General features: G+C 40.5%; 1 protein-coding gene across 1 annotated transcript; it reads left to right on the top strand.

Annotated features, from left to right (window-relative positions):
- The first annotated feature begins 7,540 nt into the window (after positions 1 to 7,540).
- Positions 7,541 to 11,780, top strand: LOC148035408 (Sec14p-like phosphatidylinositol transfer family protein). Its single transcript, XM_087680407.1, has 7 exons — positions 7,541 to 8,437; positions 8,557 to 8,674; positions 8,854 to 8,942; positions 9,062 to 9,111; positions 9,218 to 9,306; positions 9,400 to 9,533; positions 10,093 to 11,780. The coding sequence occupies exons 1-7, from the start codon at positions 8,324 to 8,326 to the stop codon at positions 10,906 to 10,908; spliced, it is 1,410 nt and encodes a 469-aa protein (XP_087536533.1). The 5' UTR covers positions 7,541 to 8,323; the 3' UTR covers positions 10,909 to 11,780.
- Positions 11,781 to 12,608: the final 828 nt, after the last annotated feature.

The raw sequence follows: 12,608 nt of genomic DNA, 5'->3' as shown, positions 1-12,608 counted from the left end.
GCATTTGATGGGTATACCATTCAAAGCATAGGAGGAGGTAAGACTCCTCTTCCTGGAGTCATTGACAGCCTTGCTTCAACTTCGTCATACAATCTTGCACCTTCCACTGCAGCTTGCAGATTGACTGGTCTTCTCAATTCCACAAACTTGCGAACTTCTAGTTGTAGGCCCCTAAGAAACACTCCGTTCTGGATACCTTCATCCAAATGATGGTTAGTCCATCTCTTCAGGATGGATTCCATTCGCGAGACATAAGCTTCTACTCTTTCTCCAGAGGACTGACTTAGGTTCATGAACTCCTCTCGCATCCACTCTTCAAAACCTTCATGCCTGAATTTAGTGAGGAAGGCCAACTTTAGGTCGTCCCATGTGCCAAAAGTTCCTGTTGCTTGTCTCTCATACCACTGAAATGCCGCGCCCTTGAAAGTGGCGGAAAATATTGCTAACCAATGCTCAGGGGTTCTGGCATTGTTAGCCACACATGCTACCATAAACTCTGCTACATGAAGATCAGGGTCTTCATTGTACTGTCTCTTAAAAACTGGCAATGGGACTACATTTGCTGGCCTACCATCAATGTGTGCTTTTAGGGCGTCAAAGAAAGCTTCTGCTACGAGCTCGTTCTCAGCTTTGATTTTTGCATTTTCTCTTCTCACGAACCTCTGGACTCATTCCAACGCTTGTCTCTTTATTGTGTCATTCATCAGGGGGTTGGCTTCAACCAGTTGTTCTGGACTCAACAGGATAGTATCAGAGAGGGTTTCAGTCTCTGAGGGATTCTCTGGCCAACATCTCCTCTACTTCCTTCTTTTCAACATCTCTGAATTCAGCTTTCAGACCACTACAGAGGGGAAGATATTCTATTCTGAAAGTACCAAAACTCATTCTTCTTAGGATCATTGTTGCGTCATTATAATAATGCCAGCTTCTGAGGGTTTCAACATTGTATGTTGTGAAAAAAACTATCTACCAACTTCCAGTGGGTTGCTAATTGAAGAAACAGAAGATTATCAATGCACCAAGCATCCCATGTATCTTGCTGTTGAGAATCCACGAACAAATTCCAACTCTTTTCCTTCTTGTCTTTGTGAACCTCTACAGACCAAGACTCCTGAAGCTTCTTCACAATCTCCCACTTGATGATGTCTGGAAACTTCTCAATGAATTCCAAATCTTCCATGGATGGTCATTCTCTATGTTTCTGCTCTTCAGTTTGTTCCCAAACAGTTTGCCACTAAGATGCAAGTTTCTACTGCTTCAACAGGAAGAGGAAACAGTCCACCACATAGCATCATGATGGTGATATGTTTCCGCCATTGTGGGATGAAATTATTGTGGAAAGTGGCTTTGATAATGAGAAATTCCAAATCTTCATCAATGGAAGAAGGAACTTTACAAACATCCATTGAATTCTTCTCTTCTTGGCAATGCCATTTCCTTCATTTTCAGCCTCTTCTGGTGCTTGTTGATGGCAAGTTTCCCCGGCTGCGCACAAAAAACATGGAGCCCCAAGAGGAACACCAAGGAAAAGGGAATTCTCTTGCAAGAAAATCTATCTTGTAACACCAACAAGCTTTTATTTCATTCTTTTGATCATCAAAACAAAGAAAACAGCAATTCTTCACGCAGCATCATAGTAGATATCTTCCACGGATTTGATAGAATCAACCATATTCTTCAACATCTTCACAAAATCCATCAATAGAACAAAGAAAACAAGGGAATAAACCATCTTTGAATGGAAATCAATCACACATTATTCATCTTCAATATCTTCATAATTCTCTTTCTCAATCTCTCATATACAGTTACACTGTTTCGATAGATTTGACTATCTCTGACTCTTTCTCTCTCTCTCTCTATCAATAATACATCATATCCTCACTACAATACTCTCTTAATAACCCTCAATAATCCTTCTTAGGTCGTGGATGCACCTCCCAAGAGGCATGTCTGATATGAAGAGTCACCAGAGCCACTATAGTGTCTTTTTCACAGCTCACTACAGTCACTGTCACTTAGTCTTCTCTTCAGTCTTCAGCAGCTATTTCTTCCACCTATTTTAGCTCTTTTGAACTTAGATTTATCCTTTCCAAAGGTTAGAAAACTTTCCCAAAGTCACACATAAATTCTACAGAACACTTACAGAAGGTCTACAGAACAGTCACAGTACAGTACCAGAACAGCTACAGTACAGTTACAGAGTAGAGACAGAACAGAGATAGAAGATCTACAGAAGGTTACAGAAGGTCATCAAAACCTCATAACTCATACTCGAACCATTACAAACTCTAAAAAACTATTCAATAAGCTTTCACAAGATCTCAATCTTCATCAATCATCAATCCATGCTTCATATAGAAGATAATCAGAACAAAATAGAAGCTATACAGAAGGTATACAGAACCAATCAGAACCTATCAGAACATCACAGAACCTCATATCTCCACTGAAAATCATCATGAACTTCCAAAACATAATCGATATCATCCAAAACACTCTCAAATACTTCCATTAACAATCATACATCACTCTAAATCCACCAAAAATCAATCATTCAGACCTCAAAAACAACAAAAATCAATCAAAATTTCAGTCTTTTTCCACTCTCAACATATACCAATACAAGCATGTATTCATCTTCAATTGACTTGCATTCTATATCCTTATAGCATATAAGTTTTTTTTTAAAAGGTAATAAGAAAGACAACAAAAAAATAAGAGAATCACAAAAAAAGAAAAAAGAATAAGAATCATGCTTCTCCACTTCACACAGTTTGCACCTAGGGGTCCTCAAGTGTAGCGTAATGATGCATGGTCATTTCAACTAGCTAGCTCCTTTGCCAATCCTTATACCTCCTTTTCTATATTTGCAACATGTATGGGTCCTCTAATGTGGGTATTGTGGGTAGTTCACTCTCCTTATGCTAACATGATCAACCCTAGCCCCTTTCCCTATATTTCATGCTAGGGTATTATCAGGGACAAGGCATAACTCAAGGGGCTTGGCCTACCTAAAATTAGACCTATCTTACTAGATCCCTCAAAATTATTGCCCTCTTTTGCCCATCCCTTGTCATAAAACATTAATCCTTCCTTCATTTCTTGACAACCCTATAATCCCAAGGTTAAAGGTAATGTCCCTTTGACATGCCTCCAAAAGGTAGCATTTTTCTTTTCAAATGAATTTTAAAAAGTAGCCCAAAACTTGCTGAAACACATCTAGAATTAGCAATTAGTCAATAATTAGCTCATGATTTTGACACCAACTACAATTTTTCAATTGAAACAAGTAACAAGAGTACTATTCTTGATGTTAATTAATGTTTAGACAATTGATTTTGCATGACCCACATAAGGTTTGATATCGTTGCACCCCCTCAAATGGTGGTGCATACCAACAAATACAAATCAATTTACATCATAACAGTATACAATTGCATAGCACTTAGAATATGATTAGTAGTGTCATATCATGATTAATTCAAAGAAGATGGTTAGCCTTGTTCTATCATGACTAATTGAAAGATGATTGTAAAGTAGGATCTACCTTAGTGGAGGTTGCTATGAAGAAGGCTTCCAAAAGCATAAGGCCAAAATGGTACAATTCACTTTTCAACTTCGTAATAACAAGCACATGCATTTCATTGACTTGTTTAAATACATAAATAGGAACCTTTTTCTTTGATAGTTTGAATAATATATTAAAGTATATAAAAGGATCTTAAGTGACATGGACTCACTCACTATACAAGTAGGATGGAAAACATAGATTTGGTGCTCTTGCAAACATACATTAGGATTTAAGTATAAAACAAGAGTCAATACAAGGTTATTGGAACTAGTGAAAGTTCTTATTCACCTTGATGTGAAAAGTTTTAACATTGGCATCTATCTTTTAATGTGTAAAGTCATGTTAAACCAAATTACCCTATGTGTTTCTTGAATGTAGATCTTGCTTTAAACTACACATTTAAAAATTCATTGTGATGTTTTTCATCATATATTATACGTTTATTGTGATGTTCTTCAACATAATTGATGCTTTCAACATAATTGAGCACATGTGACTGACTACATTGAGACTTGTATGACCTACTTGCTGTCATCTAAATAAACTATAAACATACAAAGAAGCCTCAACATATTACAATATATAATCAAGGAAGCATTTAGTAACCTTAAGCTATGAAAATAATAATATAACCATCCTTTGATTAGTACCCATGGTCACATTTTGCCATATTTTAATGAACCATAGTCTTGGTCTTGGACTTGTTAGGAATAATGAAGCCCAAATCTTTTTTAAGTATTATGTGTGCATCAAATTTTCCATTCCTAAGCCACAAAAGTACGAAGGTCCTTTAGCTTTTTACTATAGCCTTTTCAAGAATTAGTGAACATTGGGAAACACAATGATCCATGTGGTATAGAAATATCTTTCCCAACAAAGTCAATTGGACAATCACACCTAAGAAGACTACGCTTGTATAATTTAGGAGGATACTTTTTACTCCCTTTGCCAACAAGAATTTCTTGCCTCAATAGGTTTTCTTTTGCTCAGTTTTTCTCGTAGCAATATCTTTTATTTTGGTGAAAAAACTAATAACCATTTAAGGAAAGAGCACAACACAATTCCCATACTTGTCCCATGCATGTGATAGTACGATGGAAAAGATGGAAAAGCAAAGTGCTTAAAAAGTAAGGCCATACGAGAGAGATGCGCTTGCATGCATGCATGCTTGTATTTTCCCATATCATGTAGCCCAAATGCTTAGAGAGATTTGTAGGAGGAATATTGGGTTATATTTGACTAACACTAAAATGTAGCATGAAGATAAGCTCGGAGGCTACAATAATGGCCTTGTTTTTATGGGTAACACCTCTATCGTTAATGGAATGATTGATCTAACCATGTGCATTTGCTTGTAAAAGGGTTGCATGCAACTTTCAAGTCATTGTAATGATGTGATTGAGCAATTCAAAATGGACACAATTGTTTCCAATGGTCTTTGTGGCTCAATTAGTTAAGATGTTTGAGTCTCTTGAATAGGCCTTATATTCAAGTCCTAACTCATGTCTTAGCATACTGGGTGAAAATCCAATGAAATTTGCCTTTGAGGCATGAATCGCATATGAATCATGGCTAGCAACAATCAGAGGATAAGTCACCCATCATGACGATGACCATTATGAAATACAATCCCCCTCCCATAGCTTGATTGGGTGGCTTTGGTGGAGAAATCTTTTCAACAAAACATATTCTTAACCTACATTAGTAAGAAAATTGGACAATAAGAATGAAGGTACAAGCTTGAAGTTTGTTATGACATTACTCCTTTAGGAGGGGTAATCTGACTTCATTTGAATGACTATATAACTATTAGGATATACAGATGAATGAGTAGCATTGCATGAGCTTTGAGGTTTGAGTTTTATATCTATTTTCCTCCATAAGGCTCCACATTCATGGTGCTAGTGTGCCATTTAGGCTCATCAATTCGTGTTTATGCTTGGAAAAGAGTGTAAGAGAGTAAGTATGTGTCTTGGGGAAGGCAAATGTAGGATGAATTTCTTTATTATGGGCGCTAAAGGGCATGTGAGGAAAATAATGAGCATTTGTAGAGATGAAAGTATCTTGGGGGAGGTTGGAGATGATGGATGTTGGAAAGGTGGGTAGACAAATTCTTAGTGGGTGGCATTCCAAGTAGTATCGATTAGTATTTGGGCATCTAAGCATGTACTCGAGTGAGCACAATGCATGCACATATTACTTGCATTCAAGCATATATTAATCTTGGCCTTGACATGTGTACACATGCACAGCTAAATGAGCTATTATGTTGGCAAGTACCTTTAAATTTTCTATGAGAAATATGCAATCACATGGTAATTACGAGACTTTGTACCATCCATAAAATAAATATTGTCGACACCTTTATCATTGCTTTTGTAGTGTTTTCCTACTTCGAGGCTGGTTTTCGAATCAAAATTTGGTATGCATTGTGTGAAGCATGAATGAGTTTGGTTAGTACTAAGTCAATATCCAAGCACGTGTTTATATTATAAGTTGCTAAATTTGTCCATCTTGAGAGAGAGAGAGAGAGAGAGAGAGAGAGAGAGAGAGAGAGAGAGAGAGAGAGAGAGAGAGAGAGAGAGAGAGAGAGAGAGAGAGAGAGAGAGAGAGAGAGGGAGAGGGAGAGAGAGGGAGAGGGAGAGGGAGAGGGGGAGGGGGAGGGCGGGAGCGGGAGCGGGAGAGGGAGAGGGAGAGGGAGAGGGAGAGGGAGAGGGAGAGAGAGAGAGAGAGAGAGAGAGAGAGAGAGAGAGAGAGAGAGAGAGAGAGAGAGAGAGAGAGAGAGAGAGAGAGAGATTCTAAGAATTTAAAGAACATGGATATTAAGTGGTAGCCTTAGATTAGGTTTGGAATTAGAACTTATTTGAAATAAGACAAGTGGGCTTGCTTTGCATGCTAGGGAAGGACGCCACCCCATCAATTTCAAATTTGAGGAGACAAAATGCTAGAAGATGGAGCCTCCTATTACTCACACTAGACTTCTCTCTTGTATATCTAGTCTTTTTTCTGTTTGGGTTTGTATGCTACATGCTTGGTGTTTGTATGTAGATACATGAGCAACCATATGTATGTGAGCATGATACTTACATAGTTTATAAGTATTTCCGTAAGAGTCATATGCCATAGAAGACAAGACCATCATGAGACATATAGGCCTAGAGTCACCTACTAGTCACATAAAGTCCATGATGTCTAAATGTTTTTTGAAATATGTTTGTATGCGTTTACAATCAACATGTTTGGGAATTGATCCTATTGTTTTTAGCTTGATTTTCATAGGTGTTTTTTTTCAAGTGTGAGGAGGTTCTTTACTTATATTGATGATAACAAAAATCGTTTCACCTTGATCTATGATTAACAAGATTGCCAATTGATGATATTTGTGTTTATCTAGTAGATTGCAAAATTCATAAAATCTAGAAAGGCATTGAAGTTTTGGGCTCAATTCAGATAGAGGTGAAAGGGATTTGTACTAATTGAGTGCTAAGGTTTACATCTAGACTCGTAACCTTGGGGCTCCCATATCCCGACATACCTACAAGTGGTTCCATTGCAACATCCTACTTGGTCACTAGCTAGGTGGAGCCATAGTCTGATTTTACAATGTATGTAGGTGGCTCACAGTTGTTGCCTCTGATGATGGAACCCATGACCTTGGGTCTCTCACATCATCTTGTCACCACTCAAGCTAGCAAATCAAGACACTCGCTCTCGAATCAATCTAAGTGTACATGCTGGTAAGAAACTAAAGAAAAGCCTTACAAAATCGTGTGGGTTGAAGGTGTAGGTACAAACTCCCAAAACTGGTATTCACTAACACTCGACCCAACCCCAATGTTTCAATTTGGGGTGTGGGTTTGGGTTGGGTGGTTCAATCGGGGGGGGGGGGGGGGGGGGTACGTGTGACTGAGAGAAACAACCCGGATAGTACTATATAGCCTAGCTTTGTTGTTAAGGGGGGACGCGCCATTAACTAGGAGGGTTTCCCGATGTACCAGCCTGTTTCCTGAACCCTGCTTCAGGCACACGGGGGTACACGCCATTGACATGCAGACTAGAGAGAGTGTGTGTGTGGCTGTGCATATATATGTAGAGAGAGAGAGAGAGAGAGGAAGGCTAGAGCACTTTCACAGTTCACTGATAGGAGAGAGAGAGAGAGCGAGAGAGGGAGGCTAGAGCACTTTCACAGTTCACTGGTAGTAGGGTACTAGGGCTGGCTCCTCTTTTCAGACAGAGAGAACCCAGCTTCATTTACTCCATCTTGTACTCCTGCTGCTCTTTTTCCTCATTTTCTGCATTGCAACTCAGCATCATCCTCTCTCTCTCTCTCTTTCCCTGTGCCATGTCCCATCTCATTTAATACCTCAAATATCTCTCTCTCTCTCTCTCTCTCACTCTCTCTCTCTTACACATACACACATCCCTTAGCCTGTGTCCTCTCTCTCTCTCTCTCTCTCTGCGTGTTGCCTTGCATGCATCCCTTCCATATCCTCTTTTGTTGCTTTGCATGCATAAACAGTTATGGAGCTCATTAAATGCTCTCTCTCCCAAATTTGCCTCATAATATTTGCCTGTGCTTTTAAATACACAGTCGTGTCCCTCTCTAGTTCCTCCTGAAAAACATTCTATCTAGTATCAGCTACTCTCTTCATTAATACACTTGTGCTGCTGGGCGAATAATTAATTGCCTGCCCCTCCCCCAATTCACTTCGGAATTGATTACCTAACTTTGAGACAGTCCATGCTGCCATGGTTAAGGGTTTCCTCAAACGAAGCTCTACATGTACTGTTGAAGGGATAGAGAAGTGCAGGGCGGTGCTTGAGGTTGTGCGAAGGAAGGGTCCTCCTCTTACAGTGAGACAGGTGCATAGATGGATGAAGTTAAATGTGTTTTCATGGACACTCCTCCATGTTCTTCTTGCTCTTGGGTTGTTAGGGAAGGTATAATGCTGATACATACTGCTGGTGACCAATGCATGCAGCTGAATTACTGTGATGAGGCTTGCATCGGAAGGTTCCTTAAAGCTAAGGGCAAGGATGTTAAGAAAGCAGCCAAGCAATTGAGGGCAACCCTTTGTTGGAGAGAGTTCCTTGATGTTGGTAAGGTTTTGTTAGCTCACCAAAGAGTCCTATACCTCTCTTTCTCTCTCTCTCTCTCTCTGTCTGTGGAACAGGAAAACTCAAAAAGATATAAGAGGCAACTGAGGGGCAAATCTATGGCTGGTGTTGAGCTTTCTTTTTCAATGTCCTTTGTTCGTTTGCAATTCTCTTCTGTGCAGATAATCTCACGGCGGATGAGTTCCCGGCTGAACTTGCAGCGGGGCATGCATTTGTGGCTGGGCAAGATGAAGAGGGCAGGCCAGTCTTGGTAAGTATGACTAATTAATTGTCCTATCAGAACTCCAATTTCGGCACCACAGCAGTGTTTTTAAGGTCAGATGTGTCATATGCCTAAACTTGCCCTGTTGTATGATGTTCCCCTCTCAGATCACAAGGATGTTGCCAGAGCATTTAGCCAGCAGTCAAGCTCAGAAGCAGTATGATAGTCTTATTTTTTCCATTAGAACAATGTGGCTTTTAAGAGCCTAATTGTACTGGCTTCCTTACCAAATGATGCACACTGCACCCTTGGTATTTGTTCAGGTTCTTTAGGTACTTTGTCTTCACAATGGAAGTCGGCCTAGCCTGCATGCCGTCTACTGTCCAGCAATGCATACTCATTTTGGATGCAGGTGAGAGTAACATGCAGTTTATCTATGTCCTTTCTCTTTTGCAATTGTTGTTCATGAAGGTTTTGAACAAAACAAACTATTCTCTGTCTGTAGGTCCTTTGAAGAAGGGAGCGCCTGGTTTTTCTGCCATGGTACAATTACTGAAGCTGTTGGGTGACCATTACCCAGAGAGAGTAGCCAGGACCTTTGTTGTGGATGCTCCTCCCATGTTCTATTACCTTTGCAAGGTGCATAAAATTTTCTACACTACTTTATCCTGTTCCAAATGTTCATACGAGGCTTTTGCCAGCATTGCATCTCTTTTCTGTTTTTCTACTTCTGCTGCCTGCCATAAACATTCTGAGCTGATTTGGAATCAGGTTATGTGCATATTCAATAGTCCTCCACAGTGCTGAAAAGATCCTCTGTTTTGGATTTGCGTGGTCTGCTTATCACATACTAATGTGCATAGTAACTGGAGCTTGCCCTTCCTATATGAGCCGTCAGCTTGTTGTGTCAAGTGTACTGGCCATTTCCTTGAATTGTCGGGCTTGCCTTGTTGATCTGTTTGTAGGAATCCAAGAACCAAGGTGAAAGCTCAGAAGAAGACAGTTCTGTGCAAGTCCTTTTTCTGGAGTTGTGTAGCAGATGTCTATCTTGCTTCTGTTTCCTACATATAAGAAGAAAATGTGGGCAAACATGAGTACAATGCTGTGTTATGAATGAGCTTAGTATATGGGCATGCCTCAAGGTTTTGCAGGTCAGAATGGTTGGCATTGTTTAATTCATCTGTTTATGACATTGCAGGGGATTGGTGGATTTCTTGGTGTAGGGATGCGGGAAAAACTGAAATTTGTGTTTTCCAAAGACTACAAGGCTATGTCGGCAGCTGCTGAACATCGCGTAAGGACTGCTAGATCTTATTCTAACTGCAATGAGTGGACAACAGAACAAAGCTATAATGATCAAGAAGATGAGGACAAATTTGACACCACATGGAGCTCGAAAGGGCACACAAATGCAGTCCAAAGTGTTTCCAGTTGCTCCAGCTTCCGCATTTCATCCTCATCGTCATGCTCATCCTCGTCAACGTCGTCATTATTGTCGTGCTCATCCTTGACATGTGCGTCCTTGGTCCTTGACAAGGCCCAAGCCAGGTCATTCTCCTTTGCCACTTCTTCCTCAAGTAGTGAGCAGAAAGCCGCATCTGTGGAATTCCGAAGCTTTCGGGCTGATGCAAAGTCCACACAGAATATGGAAGATGGCTATTCCAGCAGGAGATGGGCAGACCTCCCCTTCTCATCATCATCAATGGCATCAGGGCACAAAGTAGATGAAGTTCTGCATGCGAGTCATCACTTCCCTGCTCATTATAACAATCGCACAGATGAGCATCACCATCACACCCATCCCAAGGAGGAGAAACACTTAGATCCTTTTCAACCTTACTACCACAACTTCTTCCTCCCCGCTTACAATGAAGCAGCTTACAGGGATAAGATGAAAGCTCCCCTTGGGGGCCTCATCTCCATTGTGTCCCCTGACCTCAAGTCTAGGCAAGGCAGTTTCTCTCTCCATGGTAAAACTATGGAGGCCATGCTTCATCACCTGAGTCTAGGCTGATTCAGCTGCCTGCTGTGTGCTCTGCAGGGAAACGCTCGGACTCACAATTTGCATCAAGAGACTGCCTCAGTTATCCACCAGTCTTAACAGCTTGGAGGTACTGAGCCTCACTGAAGGGTGTTAGGAGCATCTGTTCAAACAGTTGAGTAATGGGGTGGGGGTTGGTTCATTGGATGCTACACATCCTTAATCTAGGCCTATGAGATTTTCTGCAGGATAGTGTCTGAGCTCTATTCCCTGGACAGGTCAAAGACAATTGCCTTGTCTCTTGTTGTCTTGGAGAGAGGGATGTGGTTGTGAGCCTCAGCATGAGAGCACTTGGAGAGGCTTGTACTATCAATGGGGTGGAGATTGAGTGTACTGTGGATGAGAACTTGCTTGCAACTGGTGCTGCTGGGAGCTGTACCAGCTCACCCTTTTCTTTTTCTTCACTGCTAGATAGGCTATCTAATGGGAGAAGAGAGAGGAACTGCTGAACTGGTATGCCACAACACACTGGAAACTGACATGATCACGGACCTTGGTCCTATTTGTACTCCTGTACTTTTAGACATCCAAATCTCACACGAGGGTTTTCCATGTCAATGATGGTGTGCAAATTTCCAATAATGTACACTGCTTTTAACGGAGGTCTAATACTAGTCATGGATGATCTTGTGAATACACATGAGAGGGAAAAACCATTAGCACGGGGCAATGCTCCACTACACACACCATGGGTGCTGTTTTGTCAAAGTACATGGATAACAGGCAAAGCCACCAGTCCATGGCAATGCTTTTTACTGCACACTCATCTCTCTTTCCTTTGTGGCATTCTTTTAAGGACAAGATCATTGGCTGCCATGCATTTGTTTTGGCTATTTTAAAACGGCAGTTTCAAAGTAAAGTGACACTCTCTAGCATCAATATCTATTGTAGATACCCTAGTTAGAGAATATTAATGATGAGAATCATGACAAACTAATCAATAAGATTATGGTTTTCTTGGGAGCCAACAAATCCAAATGGTTAAGGGTGACAATCATTTCATGTATAGAAGAAGAGAGATGACTAGATTATGCCACGTAAAAGAGAGACGACTTGTGACTTGAGAGAGGCCAAGGATTAAGGCTGCCCACTTCCCCCATCTATATAATGTGTAAAATAATTAGAAACTCTCAATTCTTGTGTGTGCAAATTTTGAGCTCTAAGTGCCTTCTTTACCTTCTTATTTCCACCACAGCCAAAAGCTAGAGAGAGAGAGAGTGTGTGTGTGCGCGCGCGCGCGCATACATACTTGTGTGTGTGTGCATGAGTGATAGAGTGTTAGGGACTAGGAGGCTGAAGCTGCTTTCTTCTCTTCTTTTCCTCCTCTTCCTACCATTTGTAAGCCATATGGTGTCTTTGCTTGTATTACTTGTTTGAGAGACAGAGAGAGAGAGGGCAAGAGGGAGAAGTTGCTTCCAGATTTCTTGGTTGCATATCAATAATTGAAGAGCTCGAGGGGAGTCACATTTAAATCGTAAGATCATTAAGCTCTCTTTTAGTGGCATAATTACAATGAGAGAATTGTGTTTGTTGAGTTTGGTACAATCTTTGAATCTTTTATACTTTCTTGTATTCAAGGAGTTGAGTGAAAAAATATAGATAGTTTGAAGCTAGAGTAGGTGTTGGCTATGTAAGAGCATAAACCATTTACACAAGGAAACTCTTGAAAGAAT

This window comes from Lygodium microphyllum, chromosome 6, assembly GCF_053477565.2.
Source record: "Lygodium microphyllum isolate KBCC chromosome 6, Lygodium_microphyllum_v1.1.10, whole genome shotgun sequence".
Lineage (NCBI taxonomy): Eukaryota > Viridiplantae > Streptophyta > Polypodiopsida > Schizaeales > Lygodiaceae > Lygodium > Lygodium microphyllum.
The sequence above is the reverse complement of the archived record's forward strand: the minus strand, read 5'-3'. Positions and strand labels throughout refer to the sequence as shown.